At 36.6% G+C, this 19,063-nt stretch overlaps 1 protein-coding gene across 7 annotated transcripts in view; it reads right to left on the bottom strand.

Annotated features, from left to right (window-relative positions):
• EXOC6 (exocyst complex component 6) overlaps positions 1-19,063 on the bottom strand; it is a 194,842-nt gene that overhangs the window by 70,444 nt on the left and 105,335 nt on the right. For all 7 annotated transcript variants that reach the window (XM_027112059.1, XM_027112058.1, XM_027112060.1 and 4 more), the window contains one exon: positions 5,672-5,851. In XM_027112059.1, coding sequence (XP_026967860.1) covers positions 5,672-5,851 — 180 coding nt within the window. The remainder of the gene's footprint in view (positions 1-5,671; positions 5,852-19,063) is intronic.

Raw genomic sequence — 19,063 nt, 5'->3', positions numbered from 1 at the left:
CATAACTAGCATTTATGAAAGAAAGAAATGCTGAGTGTTCTTTCCAGCAGCAGATCAGTGCTGGGTCTTTAGGTGGTACTGTATTCACAGTAAAAGGTTACTGAGTTCCATTTGGCAGTCATGAAGAATTACTAGATAACTTCAACTTGCTCAACAATTTCTTCTATTTATAGACTTGTAAGGGGTGAATGAATGTTGAATGCTTTTAAAAATTCTTCTGGTTTTAAATTTTCTAGCTAATATAAAATCTTATTTAAAAAAACACAAAGCTTACAAATTAGGCTTAAAAATAAGTGTCATAAATGCATAGAAAAAGATGACTTGTAGAATACATGCCAAAATGTTAACAGTGGTTATCTTTTTACAAGATAACAGCAGGTAATTTTTATTTTCTTCTATACTTAGCAATACTTTCTAGTCATCAGGGAAAAAATTATTAGAAACAAGAAGGGTCACTTACACATTTGAAGTAGTAAAAATTGCTGATTCCAAGAGTACTGATTTGGGGATAAAATAATATTTATTCCATATACTAATCATACTTCACTGGCATTAGCTAGCATCTGACCATTAGCCACTGTAAGCACTGCAGTCAAGCTATAATAATTATTCAAATAAACATGCTTTATAGTGAGTATCTTTCACAATTAATGAAGTTTTTAAAATGTCTATATAATGCAAAAGTATAGAACTCAAAGCTAAATAATATCAAGCTAAAAATGTAGGCATAAATACAAGGAAAAAAAGCGAAAAGTTATTAAAACTAATACTATAAAGGGCCTTAAAACAACAGAGGAGGGCTTCCCTGGTGGCGCAGTGGTTGAGAGTCCGCCTGCCGATGCAGGGGACACGGGTTCGTGCCCCGGTGCGGGAAGATCCCACATGCCGCGGAGCGGCTGGGCCCGTGAGCCATGGCCGCTGAGCCTGCGCGTCCAGAGCTTGTGCTCCGCAACGGGAGAGCCCACAACAGTGAGAGGCCCGCGTACCACCAAAAAAAAACCCCACAAAGGAAGAAAGGAGAAGGAAAGATAAAACTAACATTTATTAACAGTACCTTTATGTCAAGCACCCTGCCAGTCAACTATTTTACACACGGTTTTAATTCATCCTCTGATAGTTCTATGGGAAAAATGGATTCTGCCCATTTTGCAGACGGAAAGGGGCTCAGAGAGGTTAAGCAGCTTGCCAGGATTCCAGAGCCAAGAAATTAAAAATCTAAGGCTCAAACATAAGTCCTTCTAACTCTAAAGACCACCCTGTGCTCTCCTCCCTTCATCACCTGGTCCCTAAGAACAATAACAGATAAATGGGTCTAGCTCTGAGTCATAAAATGGCAAGTTCCCTTGAGGCAGATAATATATTTAGCAGGGCAGCTTAACATCATTATTATAAATACTGCCTTTTAGCTTGCTGTTAATTCCTATGGCCAGTAGAGAGCCTGGCTTCTCTGCTAGAGCACAGGGAAATGCAGATGAGGAGATAATTTAACATGGAAGCAAGGAAGCTCTTTACTTTTCCGTCCTCTGCATAGGCTTGCACTGGCTGACTCTTAAGAGAAACAGGTGAGGGAAGTAATATACCAATACTCTCATGCATCCAACCCCAGAGACAGGAGGTATTTAAAGGAGACATTACTGGTAATCTTCCAAATCCTGCAGCTTTCTACCACAACCACAGTGTAGTAGTAAAGAGAAAACAATAAAGTTCTTTCTCTGGGCTCCATCAAAACCATTATTATCCATTAACTTCTATTGTTCTCATACCCTGTGAGCAGAGAACAAAATTCTATTAGGTGGATTATAACTTTTCTAGAACCAATGGAACTTTTACTACGCAATGTGGTCAGCAACTACATATCATGACTACCTTTAATGGAGAAAATACTCTTTGGTAACAATGGTAGGGACTGACAAAAAATAAATATGCAATGAAGCTAAGAATGGAGCTTTTAAACTAAAAGTCTTAGGTACTTTTTAGGGTCGGGGGCAAGAGAGTCATCTTTATCCCACAGAACCTACTTCTCTGTCCAATTATTTGCAGTACTGGCACTATTTGCACTATTTGAAAGAGTGACCCTTGGTTTCATAGCTCCCATTGACTCAAAATCATGGCATTGTTTATTAACACTGCCAAAACCAACAATCATGGAGCCAAAACTAGCTCCCCCATGTAATTCCTCATGTCTATACATTGATAAGCTGATCGACTTGGGACTGATAAATAAATATCTTCTGAAGATTCTTTTAGTTTGAAAGAGTCCAAAACTGGCCCCTCTTTCTATTTGGGTACAAAAGTAACCTGAAGACAAGGATTTGTTTTCAGCTTAAAACATTTAAATAAAAATGGTAGCTTATATAATGCCATATGTTGCTTAGAAAAATAATACATTTAATAACATTGCCTCTGTTCTTTGCTTGAAAGAACACAAATTAACTGGATATTTTATACAATTTCAGGATTTCAGGGAATTAATACACTAAGCCATAATATAATTATCAATCTTGCTAAAATTTACCATAGGCAATAATTTAATATTTTTGCTTGGGAATTATACTTTTAGTTCATCCCTTGAATAAGAATATACTGTTGTTAGTACCATTTTTTTCTTTTCCTAGCTGTAAACTATAATTTTCTTATTTGGTCATATACTACATCTATTGTTGGTCTACATTGTATAAAAGTGTATTTTCTTTGCAGAAAAACCCATGTTAGATGACATAAACATCCAAAATGGCACACAAAGATTCACCTAAAACTATACAAAATATCATAATAGATCAGATGAGTGACAGGAATCTGTTATTCTCAATGTCACCAGAGTATGTCCAATGAAAAAGCAGGATTTCCCTCTAGATGTCAGTCTCCTGAGGTGAGCCATTAACCCAAAACATTTCTAACATATAACCTCTCTTAGTCTTACCCTAGTTATGCACAAAATCCCTACCCATCATCTCATGTCAACCTGCGAAGCAGATACTGCAACGATAGAAACACGATGTGTGTGTATCTTGTGTATGTGTGCACACATGTGCATGTGTTTATTCTTGAGGATTGGTTTTGGCTGGAAGCACGGAGATTTACATTGACAAGGTGAATTCAAATTAATTCAACAATTATTTAATGCATACTTTTTTGAAATTAATTGATATAAAAATTACACACACACACACACACACACACACACACACGTTCTCTTTTTCAACTCAAGGACAACAGTGAGGAATATAGTATCATCCCTGGGTAAGCTTCTAAAAGTTCTTTGGCACAAATCCACTGTTAAAATCTCTTTAAGAAATTCTTCTATTTATTTTTTAGCAACACCTTCCTTCAACTATTCTAAGTGGCCCTTTGATGGGGAAAGAGTGAAGCGTGAGGAGAATAACTTTTTTTTTTTCCATTTTAAACAAGGGAGATGGTTGGAAGCAGTTGGGTAGGCTCCATATTAAACTTTTTTGTGTCTAGCTACATCTTATCATGAGATTATAAAAAGGTCAAAACTTCTCCCTATTTTATTTGTACAAAACTATTCCATTCACATTTTAACAGTAGTTCATTTGTTAAATATACCTAATGAGAGAATGTGCACCCTACCATCATCTCTTTGATCTTTGCCTTCCTTTTTTTTTTTCCCTTTGGTCGCACCGTGCGGCTTGTGGGATCTTAGCTCCCCAACCAGGGACTGAACCTGGGCCCTCAGCAGTGAAAGCATGGAGTCCTAACCATTAGACCGCCAGGGAATTCCCTTTGCATCCCTCTTCTGAAGAATCCAGTGTTTCAGCCTATTCACGCTCAAATATCCCTGTTACATCGTTTTTTTTTAATGTTTCATCAACAGATTATTCAAGATATAGATGTACTATGACTATATATTAGTATAGAACAATGTTCCTATTTTACTTTTAATCTCTAGCCTAAAAATATCCAATAATTTCTTGGCCTTTTCTGATAGGAAAAGGCATTGATTATATTGACTTTCATAAAAACTACTCCTATTAGAGTTTATTTCTATTTAAGCCTGTGCTGTCAACTTCAGGGTTTTGTTTTGGGTTTGGTGGAAAGAGAGTTGTAGTTATTTGGGTTAAAAAGTAAAACAAATTAAAATTTCAAATAACTGACTAAAGAGGTATCATGATTCCTGATTTCAAACTATACTACAAAGCCACAGTAATCAAAACATGGTACCGGTACAAAAACAGACACACTGTTCAGTGGAACATAATAGAGAGTCCAGGAATAAACCCACACATACATGGACAACTAATTTACAACAAAGAGGCCAAGAACATACAGTGGGGAAAGGAGAATCTTTTCAATAAATGGTGTTGGGAAAACTGGGCAGCCACATGCAAAAAAATGAAACTAGACCACTATCTTATACCATACACAAAAATTAACTCAAAATGGATTAAAGACTTGAAGCTATAAAATTTCTGTAAGAAAACATGGGAGGTAACCTCCTTGACATTGGTCTTAGCCATGTTTTTTAGATCTGACTCCAAAGGTAAGAGAAACAAAAGCAAAAATAAATGTGCCACATGAAACTAAAAAGCTTCTGCACAGTGAAGGAAACCATCAACAAAATGAAAAGGCAATGGGAGAAGATATTTGCAAATCATATACCCAATAAGGGGTTAATATCCAAGATATATAAAGAACTCACACAACTCAACAACAAAAAAACAAACAGCTGAAAAACTGGACAGAAGATCTGAATAGATATTTTTCTAAAGACGACATACAGATGGCCAACAGGCTCATGAAAAGATGTTCAACATCACTAACCATCAGGAAAATGCAAATCAAAACTTCAATGAGATATCACCTCACATTTGTTAGAATGGCTATTATCAAAACAACCAGAAATAATAAGTATTGGAGAAAATGTGGAGAAAAGGGAACCCTCACATGCTGTTGGTGACAATGTAAACTGGTGCAGCCACTATGGAAAACAGTATGGAGAGTCCTCAAAAAATTAAAAGTAGAACTGCCATATGATCCAGCTGTTCTAGTTCTGCATATTTATTTGGAGAAACAGGAAGACACAGATTTGAAAGTATATGCACCCCTATGATCACTGAAGCATAATTAACAATAGCCAAGATATGAGAACAACCTAAGTGTCCATCAATGGATGAATAGATAAAGAAAATGTAGCACATGTATACAACAGAATGCTATACAGCTATAAAAAAGAAAGAAATTTTGCCATTTGTGACAACATGGATGGACCTTGAGAGTATTATGCTAAGTGAAATAAGTCAGATGGAGAAAGACAAATACTGTATATTGCATTTGTATGTGGAATCAAACAAAATAAAGACAAACTCAAAGATACAGAGAATAGATTGGTGGTTACCAGAGGGGTAGGGGTCGGGGGGAGGGTGAAGTGGGTGAGGGGGATGGTAACTAGACTTATAGTGGTGGTCACTGTAGTGTATAAAATATTGATTTATAATGTTATACATCTGAAATTTATATAAATGTTATATACCAATTTTTACTCAGTAAAAAATGGCTAAGATTCTTCACAAATTGATTTATAAAAATAGAAAAGAAATATTCAAGCTAGGAAGTTGGTTTAAACAAGTAAGCCTCCAACTAAAATTGAATTCTAAAATATACTTCAAAAAGCAAAATTATAACAATTTTTTGAAATTTTTTTTATACTTACGGGCAAATGAGTAAACACTTGAAAGATGCTTCTCAAAAAATTAATAAGATCCATTAAGTAACCACTAGCTCTTCCATCTGGCTCAGACATTGTCCAGTCATAATCAGCAAGCTGAACAAATTCATCAATTTTCTGATTAAGTTTGGTATATATTTCTCCTTCTGCTGCATGTCGGGCATCCTGACAGGAGACAACATAAAAAGTAAGAAACAGTTATAGAAGCAGTTAATAAAACAAGTTTTCTTAAAATTCTAAATTTTGTTTTTTATTTTTCTTTGGTCTAACATTTTAAATATTTATTCAAAGTCCAAGAAAACTGTTGGATTTTTGGCTGGAAGTACTTTATTTATTTGAGTAGATATCACTTTTTTTCCAAACTTACTATCACCTTTTTTGTCTTTATCTGGTAGTAGAACTTATTAGTTATCAATTCTGAATTGTTCTCACAGCTCTAAGAAATGGAAAACGGAAGTTGTCAAGAATGCAGAAGACCACTCCCATCTGTTGACTCACTGAGGGAAATTAAGTTGGACCACCACAGAAGAAATGAAACTTACTGGTGTTTTGAGTCAAATAGCCCCCCACCCCCACCGCTGCCCGCAAAATAGTTAACTTCTCAAAGGAGGAGAAAAGAAACAAAGGGAGTGATGCAAAAATAGCAGAGTAAGGATATACAAACATTTTCTGATCCATAAAAGCATCAAGAAAACTAGCAAAAGTTGTCAAAAATCAATTTTTCTAGAAGTCTGGAAATTAATTCAAAACTTGTAGCAATTCAAGCAGCATTATTCATGAAAAATTTCTGAATCTCGGTAAGGAAACAAGCTTTGTGATGTTTTGATGTGCCCCATTTCCACTCTCCTTGCCCGGGTCCAGCTCCACAGTATCCTTGAAAATCAACATCCCACAACTGTGGTGCAAACCAGCAGCCTGTCAGTGAACAAAGTGGGGCAGAATGGACTGGAGTTCCTTCAAAGCCACATTCCCAGAAAATTATCATTATTTGACCTATCTGGTGGTTCCCTGGAAGACATCACTTGCAGAGATGTCTTTATATGACCTAAACTGGTGATTGTCCAGAGCAGAAAGCCTTTTTCTTGGGGGCATTTGTTAAAAACAATTATAGGCAATTGTTTAACATCACAGATACCTCAGGTGGTAGATAATAGCTAGGGTATACAATAAGCTAACCAAAAAGCTTAAAAGGAAAAACTGGGGAATGAGATGTCCACAGACGGCTTTGAAAAGCTCTGACATATTCCTGGGAACCTAGAAGACTATGTACATGCGTAGGGCTGTTCACCTGCTCAGGAAAGACCTGAGAAAGCTCTAAGCTCTCATTTACAGCTGACCCCGAAGCTCTGGGCAAGCAGGAAGTGAAGGCTAATGCAGAGTGGTCAAATGCCTGATTGCTGAAGGCATGCCCCAATACACACAGAGAGTTCCTTAGCAAAGACTGGGAGACTGATTGGTTCCAGGTTTTTAAGGAAATCTATGTCCAATCATTAGCTGGCCACTAAGCTAACCAAGCAGAGACTTAAGTGGCCACACACAACAAAAAATACAGACTTTACAGAATTAATTCGGAGAAGTCATGAAACAACCAACCAACCACCAAGAAGAAACAACAAACTTTGAGGAGAGAAGAGAATCTGACTTCCAGAATTGCCACATTACATTATTTAATTAATTTATTTATTTAAAAAATATTATTGGAGTATAGTTGATTTACAACGTTGTGTTAGTTTCAGGTGTACAGCAAAGTGAATCAGTTATACATATACATATATTCACTCTTTTTTAGATTCTTTTCCCATATAGGCCATTACAGAGTATTAAGTAGAGTCTCCTGTGCTATACAGTAGGTTATTAGTTATCTATTTTACTATTAGTAGTGTGTATATCTCAATCCCAATCTCCCAATTTATCCCTGCCCCCCCATCCCCTGGTAATCATATGTTTGTTTTCTACATCTGTGACTCTACTTCTGTTTTGCAAATAAGTTCATTTGTACCTTTTTTTTAGATTCCACATATAAGCAAAATCATATATTTGTCTTTCTCTGTCTGACTTACTTCACTTAGTATGTCAATCTCTAGGTCCATCCATGTTACATTATTTTAAATGTCCAGTTTTCAACAAAATTTACAAGTTACACAAAGAAACAAGAAACTATGAGACACTGGTCTGTAAGACAAAGGTTTAAAATCAGCTATTTAAAATAACCAAAGAACTAAAGGAAAATATGAGAACAATACCTCACAAAATTGACTATAAATTAAGAGACAGAAATCACTTTTAAAAAAGAAGAACCTAATAAAATTTCTGCAGTTGAAAAATACAATAAATGAAATGAAAAAGTCATTACAGGGGTTCAACAGCAAATCTGAGTAGGCAGAAGACAAAGAAGATTAGATCAACAATATCAACCAACTAGACCTAACAGACATCTACTGAACATTCAACTCAACATTAGCAGACCATGCATTATTCTCAAGTGAACGTAGGACACTATCCAGAACAGACCATACGTTAGGTCGTAAAACCAACCTTTAAAGTACTGAAATCATACAAAGTATGCTCTCTGACCACAACGGAATGGAATTAGAAATTAATAACAGAAGACGCTGGAAAATTCACAAATACATGGAAGTTAAACAAGAGACTCCAATAAATAACTAATGGGTCAAAGAAGAAATCATGATCAAAATCAAAAACTACTTTGAGGGACTTCCCTGGTGGTCCAGTGGTTAAGACTCAGCGCTTCCACTGCAGTGGGCGCAGATTCGATGTGGTCGGGGAAGTTCTACATGCCGCACAGTGAGGCCAAGAAAACAAACAAACAAAAAACATCGCGATAAACAAATATAAAAGCACACTATCAAAACGTACAGGATACAATGAAAGAGGTGCTTAGAGAGAAATTTATAGCTATACATGCCTATATTATAAATGAAGAAAGATCTCACATCAATAACCTAAACTTCCAACTTAAGAAGCTAGAAGAAGAAATAAGAGTTGTGGGTTCTCACTTAGACAGCAGCACTCTGACAGAACAGCATGAGGGATGTTGGGGGACTGAAGATTAGGCATTGTGTCTATTGGAACCAAGGCAAAAGATCTTCACGCCTATGCTTCTCTTTTAAAGGATCACACAGACTTGGACAAAAAGCATTTTGAAAGTTAAAACTAGAACAATCTCTGCCTTTCTCTCAGTTTTTTTTTAGACTGTAAAAGGCCCTGGAATTCCTTTTATCACCTTAAGGAGGGTGGACAACTTGCCACTCTGGCTAGTAGAGCTGAGAGCGAGATTTAATTTGATGGTGGTTGGGGGCAGTGGTGGTGGCAATGTGATATTTCTGGCAAAACTAATACTTATTGGGAATTCCCTGGCAGTCGAGTGGCTGGGACTCTGAGCTTTCACTGCCGAGGGCACAGGTTCAATCCCTGGTCGGGGAACTAAGATCCTGCAAGCCACACATCACGGCCAAAAAGAAAAAAAAAAACAACTATTATTTATTTAGATTCATATCTTGACTAAGAAGAGACCTAAGTATCACTCACCATTATCAGTCCCATAATATATTTGCATACAATTTAACCTAATATATCATTTATATCATGTCTATGAATAACAGCAGTACAAAGACACAGATATCTCCCACCCTCAAGGATCTCACAATCCAGGAAGAGATACAATATTACAAAACATGATTAGTGCTACATTAGAGGTTTAAAACAAAGCATGCTGAGTAAACAAAGGAGGAAATAATTACTTCTTATTTGATAAAAAGCTTTGTAGAAGGGATGTCATTTGAGTTGTAACTTTTAAAAATATAATCAGGAACTCTTACTTTGCTATCTTGGTTTGTGTGCCTTAAGAAATTTTCAAAAAAAGAACAGTGTAAGAGAAGGTAAACATGGATAATCAAAACGTACCATTTTCGCATTTCAATGATTTTTGGCTCCCTCTCTAATTTTCACAATGTCTAACCACTTACTACTCACGTTGGGTTGAAGAAAACTAACTACTGGTAGGTATCTTTCCATTTGCATGCTTGCCTACACAGTAGGATTGAAACAGGAATTCCAAGAAAGATTTTTCTGTTCTCCCTACTCAGAGGTCTAACACAAATTTGACACGATAACAAAAACTTTCAACAGTGTCTCTTCTCAACTATAAAGGAAAACAAACATTGTTTTAAATAAACAGGAATTTAAGATAAGGTAATGTTATTAACTGAAATTTTAATAATTATTAAATATGACAGTAGCTAAATGAGTTCTGACTCAAAATAAAATTAACTACAGCAACTTAAGCTCTGTTAAAATTTCTAATGCAATGCAACTCTACTCAGAAAAATCTTAAGATTGAGGAGTTTAACATTAGAGTTTATCAATAACACTGTATCAGCCACTATAAATTTGATACTCTTAGGTAATGTAGGTACAAAACACCCACTAAAATGTAAGCTCCATTAAGGCAGAAAGTTTGCATCTGTTTCTGTTCACTGATTAATCCTCAGTACCTAGAACAGTGCTTGCAACAGAGTAGACAGTTGATGAGTACTTGTTAAAAAAATTTTTTTAATCACTCCTGCCTCAAAGAAGTTTATAACCTAGTTGGGATAGAAAAGTACCTCAAATGAAATAATCAAAGGATGAATAAATATTAACAAATTAGTAATGACTACATGTGTAGTAAACGTGTAGTGAAAAAGGAGAGATCATGCGGGCTGGAAAGGTTTATGTCACTTGCTGTTCCAGTTACTATTGTTGAGTAACAAACTACCCCCCAAATCTTAGTGACTTAACATAACAAGCATTTTATTATGCTCACAGATTCCATGGGTTAGGAATGCAGACAAGGAACAGTAAGGATGACTTCATTCCACTCTATCCAGGACCTCAACTGGGATGACTTCAAGGCTGAGAATGAGACTCAACAGCGGGTGATTAGCATCACCTGGAGGTTTCTTCACTCACATGTCTGGATAGGCAGACTCTCCATATGGCTTGGCTTCCCCACAGCATGGTGGCTACAGGGTACCTGGACTTTTTACATGGCAGCTCAGGCCTCCAAGCATGTGTGTTCCATGCATTAAGGTGGAAACATTGCCTTTTGTGTCCTAGCCTCAGAGTCTCACAACATTGTTTTCCCTGTCATCTACTTGTTAAAGCAGTCACAAGCCTGCCCAGATTCCAGGGGAGGGGACATAGATCCCCACTTCTTAAGGACAGAAGTGTCAAGAAATTTGTAGTCATTAAAAGAAATCACCATCTTGCTAATAATGAGTAATGGAAAAATTATCTATAAAAAATACGGGCCAGGGGTTTGAGAAAATAAGAAGAGGTTCGATGGCCACTATTTCACTATCTTTACATCTTGAGCAAATTACTTAACTTTTGTAAATCCTAGTTTTTCATCTATGAAAAGAGCATCATCATCACTCAGAGAGCTGTTCTGAGCATTACACAAGTTTCTACCATTAATGTAAAATACCTAACAGTACTTGGTACCTAGTAGGTGCTCAAAAAAAGTTAGTTTCCTTGCACCTACTAGTGTTGGGTACTTAGTAATGCTCAATAAATGTTTACAGTTCTTAAGTGAACTGTATTGAGACAATTAGTATAATCTCAAGCCTTTCAAATTGCCCAATTAGCTTAACTTAATTGTAGTTATTTGCATTTAAGGGAGAAAAAAATTGGGTATTAAACATTCACAGAATAATTTTTTAAAACATGAAACAGTGGTGAGATGGAAAGGGGGTCATGTTTAATGTGCAGCAATTAGTCATGGCAATAATATATATCTCTCTTTAGCCTGCTGAACAGCATTAGGGGCAGGTACCCAAGATGGCAAATGCTTATGGCTACAGAACTAAACCATTACACACATTAATGATCCCACTTATATGTCAATTTCTCAAAGCAATATAAGTGTTTATTATTACCACTTTGCATTTTGCCCGTGTTCATCATCAGACCCCTCTGTTTCATGTCTCACTACCTTTACTGAATCTCTGCAATTCTGGAAGGCAGCTGGATAAGGGAGGCTTAAAGCTCAGAACTGTATAAGCATCCCATAATGCTCAACCCACTTCCCTTCTATCACCAGGCAAAGAAAATTTGGAGTCTCACTGCTCCCATCTTCTACTACATTCCCTATCTGCTGCACTCAGACTGCTACATATGATTTCTCTTGCTTTTCTGGGATGCCTCTAACATAGGCAAAAAGGGAACAAGATACCTGACAAAATTTTAAAAACCAGTATCAAGGGACCCCTTTCCTCCAAACTCACAGAGCTAAACAACTTGGTGAAATTCTAGATTTTTTTTTTAAATGGCTATTCTTTTAAAATCCTAATTTAAATCTACCTTTAAAATCAATGGTATACTTAATTTCCCTTTTTACTCTACAGAATTTCATTAAAATAAAGAAGATGTTATTTCGCATTTTCCTAGATTTTTTAAAAAGCAATATGGGACAATTAAAATATTAACCAAAATTTGAGATGGAGAGAGGGTCCAAAAATCTAGAAAATTTGAAGTCATGAAAGAAAACAAATGCTGTATTTATCTGAAGGAAGAAAAATTATACAAGTGATGATGATGAAATTATTCACATTATAGTCAAATAAAGTCATTATATGCTTTCTGGATAAAGTGATTCAAAACCCACTAATTTTCTAAAAAAAGAACTAAGCAAAAATAAACAGAAAAAACTCAAAATTTATTTATTACGTTTTGCTGTTACTATTTAGAAATTTGCTGATTGATCTACTTTTCTGAGGTGACATCAAGAACAGGTTCCACTTTTCCCATATACTATCCAGATTAAGATAAATTTAAATGAAGTTTGGGAGAGGAGTATTTTTTATTTTTAGAAGCTTATTAATACTTTCAACAGGCTATAATAACAAAGAAATCTAAGGCAGTCAGTGGCTGTGCTGTGTGAAAGAAAAATTTCGGACAGCAGTTCTAGGCAGAAACGTGTTTCTTTTGTTTTTTCTTTTTTTTTTTTTTTTTTTGGCTGCACTGGGTCTTCGTTGCTCTGTGCAGGCTTTCTCTACTTGTGGTGAGCAGGGGCTACTCTAGTTGCGGTGCACGGGTTTCTCATTGCAGAGGCTTCTCTTGTTGCATAGTACGGGCTCTAGCCTTGCGGGCTTCAGTAGTTGTGGCATGCGGGCCCTAAAGAGCATGGGCTTCAGTAGTTGTGGCGCATGGGGTTAGTTGCATGTGCGATCTTCCCAGACCAGGGACCAAACCTGTGTCCTCTGCATTGGCAGGCGGACTCTTAACCACTGCGCCACCAGGGAAGTCCAGAAACATGTTTTAAAGTTAACACCTGAAAGGACTTTGCTAAGGACTAAGGATTCCGCTTATTTTATAAACCAGACAAATATAATCATTACAAAACAGGTGCATGACCCGACTCACTACATTTTATTTTTAAAGAAATAGGAGCAAGGAAAGAAACACAGAAAAAGATTTCATTGTAACTTTTCCTGTATTTATACACAAGGATACACTGAATTATTTGGTAAGATATTTCTAAAAGAGATCATTAATTGTTATTCAGAGGCTGTTAAGAAAATTAGTTTGGACTTCCTGGGTAGTTATAATACAGGTGAAACTGAAATACTCTTCAATCCTTATGACCTGACCAGAAAGTCAAGAACATATCAACTAACTCCTAAATTAAATTTTAAAAGATTCAGCTTATAAACAAAGCAATTAAATTCCTCCTTTGCTTGTTAAAGAAACAGTGCCCTCTGGAGACAGAAATGTATGCCACATAACTTGAGAACTATTTTTTATTTCAATGTACAAGAAGTAAGAGATACCATGCTATCAGTGGTTCTTTTTTTTCTTTTTTTTTTTCGGTATGCGGGCCTCTCACTGTTGTGGCCTCTCCTGTTGCGGAGCACAGGCTCCGGATGCACAGGCTCAGTGGCCATGGCTCACGGGCCCAGTGGCTCCGCGGCATGTGGGATCCTCCCAGACCGGGGCACGAACCCATGTCCCCTGCATCGGCAGGCGGACTATCAACCACTGCGCCACCAGGGAAGCCCTATCAGTGGTTCTTAACCACAGGTGTGCAACAGAATCACCCTAAGAACTTTTTTAAACAGACATATGCACAAACTCCATGCTAGACCTCACAGACCAATAAGCATGTGTGTTCTGAATAAAAGATAAGTAGTAATATCACTGAGTATTTTAGTAAACATCTATGATTTACTGTCTATCATCCATTCCCCCTTCTTGGAAAAGTCCCCAGATGCATTTTGGAAAAATCACTCTGCTCCCATTCACAGCTCTATTTGGTCTGGATAGGACTGATCTAGTGCCAAGGATGGATCCTGATGAGTTTAAGTCAACTAACCATGGTCATCCTCTTACCCACAGGTAGTTCCTTTAGCAGCTAGTAGAGGGACACACTCTTTTAGATGATAGTGCATGAGGATATAAGGTTTGGAACTGTGACCTCGCAGCCATTTTACTACCAGAGGAGAAAGCCTATAGCTGCTGCCCCACCATGTACAGTCTGAAGATGAGGCCAAAACTGCATAAAGTGGAGTTCAAAGATAAAAGGACTCTGGGTCCTTGGTGACATTTCCTGAGTAGCTGGCTCTGCCTTACATGGAATCTGACCTATTCTTGGACTTTCCAGTCATAGTGGCTAATAATTTCCCTCTATTGTTTAAGACGGTTCGAGTTGGGTTTTCTATCAGTTCTTGTCAATTTTCTTTTAGTTTCCTTGATTAACACAAGTGGCTTAAAACATTTTATTGAACATTCTAGAAGAAGAAAGGTTACGTTTAATATTACTCATTTGGAGCAAGGGGAACACTTCTATGACATTTTTCTGAGCCTTAAAAATCTAAGCAGGAGATGAAGTTGGAATAGTCAAAATGAAGGTGTCCTCCCTAGCTAATTTCTTCCTGCTCTTAATTCAAGAAGTGATGCTTTGATAACCTATGCTATTGATCTGGAAATTTCTAAATGTTAGTAGCATATAGCATCCAACTCGTTAGTCAACGTCACTAGTGATACTATAGACAGAGGGAAAAAAAGTAGATAAGACTAAACATAGAAACCTAGTAATCAGTTATGATGCGGGAAGGGATATGACAGGAGCAGTTAAAAAGAAATACATCTAAGATAACTCCAGATTTTCCAGGAAAGGAAGCAAGAAAAATGGTGGTACCACCATAAAAAGTCAGACAGGCAGAAAGAGGAGCCAATTTTAAAAATTACGATTTTTTTATTTACATATTTTAGATATCAGTGTGACAATTAAGGAAAGTTGTTGTAGTCTTATATTTGGCACCTAAATCAATTAAAAAAGAAAAATGATTTGCTTCCTTATGCTTCAACTTAATTTAATGAAATGGCTACTTATCACTAGGTTTTTTCATTATACAATATTACTGTGATTCAAAAATAAAAGTTGTAGGTTTTAGGATATGCTTGGTTGCCTTATATACATGCAAATCATATATTACCTCTTGACCAATAACACTCTGGATTAAACAAAGCTCAAGATCTGCTCCACAATGAACTAAGAGGTCAAATGTAAAAAGTGAAAGAAAGTTTATATTAATTATAAGAACTGAAGTTTTCATAAAGTTCTAGAAAACTCTTTGATTTTTTTTTTTGGCCACGCCACGGGGCATGAGGGATCTTAGTTCCACACCGGGACTCAAACCCGTGCCCCCTGCAGTGGAAGTATGGAGTCTTAACCACTGGACTGCCAGGGAAGTCCCTAAAAGATATTTCTTCATAAAAGAACATAGTCAACATGTATAAATCAGGGATGCATAATCTCATAGCTCTAAAGTCAACAGGTCACAAATAGTATACTAACTGTTCCATTAGAGATACAGATTACTGTAGGAGTTACATTTAATTATACCTAAACAATTGCCATGGGGCAAATCCAAAACTCTTCTTAAGATAACTAGAGTTAGATAATAAAAGCTGGGACTTCCCTGGTGTCCAGTGGCTAAGACTCTGTGCTCCCTATGCAGGGGGCCCGAGCTTGATCCCTGGTCAGGGAATTAGATCCTGCATGCCGCAACTAAAAAGATTCCACATGCTGTAACGAAGACTGAAGATCCCGAGTACCACAATTAAGACCCGAAGCAGCCAAATAAATAAATATTAAAAAAAAAAAAAGATAATAAAAGCTAAAGTAGCACACAGAAAGCTACGGCTCAGATGAGAGAAAAAGAAGCTGAAGACAGAATTTCAGGAAACTGATACCAACTGTCGAGAAAGAATTATATTTTCTCCCAGAAGAAACATTCAAAACACATGTAAACCAAACGTGATTTTTAAACAAAATATGCATGCTTATTAACACAAAATAAATAAATATGATTTTATATCCCTTCTGCTGGGTCATTGCATTTTAGGTTCAGGATCTCTGAACTTTCTGATCTTGAGCTTTCCAGCTTCTAAGAACGGGTTTATACCAGTTCTTCCCTTCCCTCATCTCTGCTGATTGCAACCCTATCCATGCTCCAAATTGATGCAATACCCAAATGCCTTCAGGGTCCAGGCAGGGAAACATAAATGAGTGTGACTGGCAAGGTGACTGTGGCAGGCAGGATGACTATGGAGCATAAATCGAATCTAAAGGTGAGATTCCAAATGCTATAAAACCAAATCAAACACGTCTACAGGACCACATTTTTCTATTTGTTATACACTGTGGTTATTTCTTTGTAGTTATCTGCCCTTTTAGATTAAAAAATCCTAGTGGTTAAGAACCATTCCACAACCCTTCCTCAGCAACTAGCACAGTACAATAGAAATAGATTTTTGCTCTATAAATATGATTTAATATATCCTCCCAGTCCAAAACTATCAGTTTAGATGAAAAGTCCCAAGCAATTATTGATTTGTCCCAGAAAAATGTCCTTTGGGGGACTTCCCTGGTGGTGCAGTGGTTAAGAATCCGCCTGCCAATGCACAACTCCTGAAGCTGAAACTAAATAAATAAATATATTTTTTAAAATGTCCTTTGGGACACAATCAAAGCCTCACTTTAGATAGGACAAAGTATTTATTTATTTATTTTTTGGCTGCGTTGGGTCTTCATTGCTATGCATGGGCTTTCTCTAGCTGTGGTGAGTGGGGGCTACTCTTTGTTGCGGTGAGTGGGCTTCTCATTGCAGTGGCTTCTCTTGATGCGGAGCACGGGCTCTAGGCACGCGGGCTTCAGTAGTTGCGGCATGTGGACTCTGTAGTTGTGGCACATGGCCTCAGTAGTTGTGGCTCATGGGCTCTAGAGCACAGGCTTAGTTGTGGTGCACGGGCTTAGTTGCTCCGCGGCATGTGGGATCTTCCTGGAGCAGGGATTGAACCCATGTTCCCTGCATTGGCAGGTGGATTCTTAACCACTGTGCCACCAGGGAAGTCCCAGGACAAAGTATTTCATTTCTTGCTCCTTACCAAAGTAGGTCCTAGAAAAACCTAAGTCTACCACAGAGCCACTTACTAAGCTACTCCACTTCTAACAATAGGCCAAAAAGGGCAATATATGTTTTGAACTAGAATCAGAGTCTACACTAATTAAAAATCCAGCTTCTGGATTATCTGGGACTGTTGTAAATCATTATAAATTGAATCATTTTCTAATTCTCAAATTACCAAATTACCTCCTTTTTCTTTTAAAAAGGCAAGTGCTACATATTTACCTTTCCAGTTTTCAGGGACTTCTGTATCTCAAAAGTTTTTAAGAATGTCTAGGGGCTTTGGAGTAGCATCTGCCACTTCTTAGGTAATCTAGGTTGTTTGTGATCAGGTTTGCACATCATCTGATATAAACAGCTTTTTAAAGTATCCTCAACCATTTTCTTCCCTATTCTGTTTCTGCTTTCCACACCTTTATAAGAGGCATTTGCTGTAAGCAACTGACTACTGATGATAAATTACAGAAAAACAGAAAGCTGAGCACATTCACGTATCAATGGGGTCCATAAATTTTGTGATCTTCCTCTTTTGCTTACAGAGCTGAAAAATACTTTTTTTTTTCTGTTAGCTTTTATATTTTTGGCGAAGTATCATCCCCATTTTTTACTTTTCTGTATAATTAAACTAATTATTTATTCAATAAATATTTAAGCTTTGGCTTTTTGCTTTTTTCTGATCTATCTTTCAGGACTTTATGTCATTCAAATGTATTAAATCAGCTGCAAGCATGAAACTGCTTTATGCAGCCCTCTCTAATGGGGGGAAGATAAGGAGAAGCTGGTGGTAATGAGTGACAAAAGAAATAAATGTCACATACCTTTTAAAAATGACAACCAAGCTGCATAAATAAAACACGAAGTTGTACAAAGGAACACTCCACCAATAACACAAGACTATGTACAAAGCACATGAGTAATCAGAAGTTGAAATGTAATTAATCAGTCAAGAAATAATATTGCAAGTGTTATAGCAAAGCAGAAATAAATCAACTTTATATGTAAAATAATGTAAGTTATAACTTAAATGAGAAATTTTTAAACTTCCTAATACCTTACTAGTTTTAAAAGTATGATTATATCCAGTTTATGAATTTATATATTTACCACTAAAAATTAAATAAATAAGAATTTTATTTTATTCATACAATAACACCTCAGTTATTCAGAGGTCACATTTGCAGTCAATAATCAAGAAGAAAGCAAAAACAAGTCTCTGAGTAGCTGAAAATAAATTGTAGTAAATTTTATAATGGAATACTACACTGAACTGAAAATAAACTACAGCCACATGCAGCAACACAAATGAAATATTCCAAAATATCACATGAGTGAAAGAAGTGAGATACACAAAAAGATGCACTACATATGATTCCATATAAATAGTGCCCCAAACAGACAAAACTAATCAGTACTATTAAGAGTCAGTACTGAAAGGCAGAGATAATAACTGGGAAGAGGGATGAGGAAGGCTTCTACAAAACTACTTATCTAATGTTTTATTTCTTGATTTCATAATTACATGGGTGAGTTCACTTTTTTTCAATTTAAATATAATTTAGTTTTTAGAGCAGTTTTAGGTGCATAGCAAAATTGAGAGAAAGGTACAGTGATTTCCCATATACCTCCTGACCCCACACTGCCACTGTCAAATGCCCCCCAGTGAGGTATATTTGTTACCATAAATGAACCTACACTGAAATATCATTATTATTCAAAGGCCATCGTTTAAATTAAGGTTCACTCTTGGTGCTGTATATTCTATGGGTTTGGACAAATGTATCAAGACATATATCGACGATTACAGTATCATACAGAGCGTCTAAATTATGTTCATGTTTTTAGTGTTTCGTGGAAGACAGACTTGTGAGCAATGAAATTGGATATTTAGCTGAGGAGATTTCTAAGC

The sequence above is a fragment of the Aethalodelphis obliquidens genome, unplaced genomic scaffold, assembly GCF_003676395.1.
Source record: "Aethalodelphis obliquidens isolate GAN/ISIS:26980383/991018 unplaced genomic scaffold, ASM367639v1 scaffold11, whole genome shotgun sequence".
In the NCBI taxonomy this organism is placed as follows: domain Eukaryota; kingdom Metazoa; phylum Chordata; class Mammalia; order Artiodactyla; family Delphinidae; genus Aethalodelphis; species Aethalodelphis obliquidens.
This window is presented reverse-complemented; position numbering and strand designations above follow the sequence as displayed.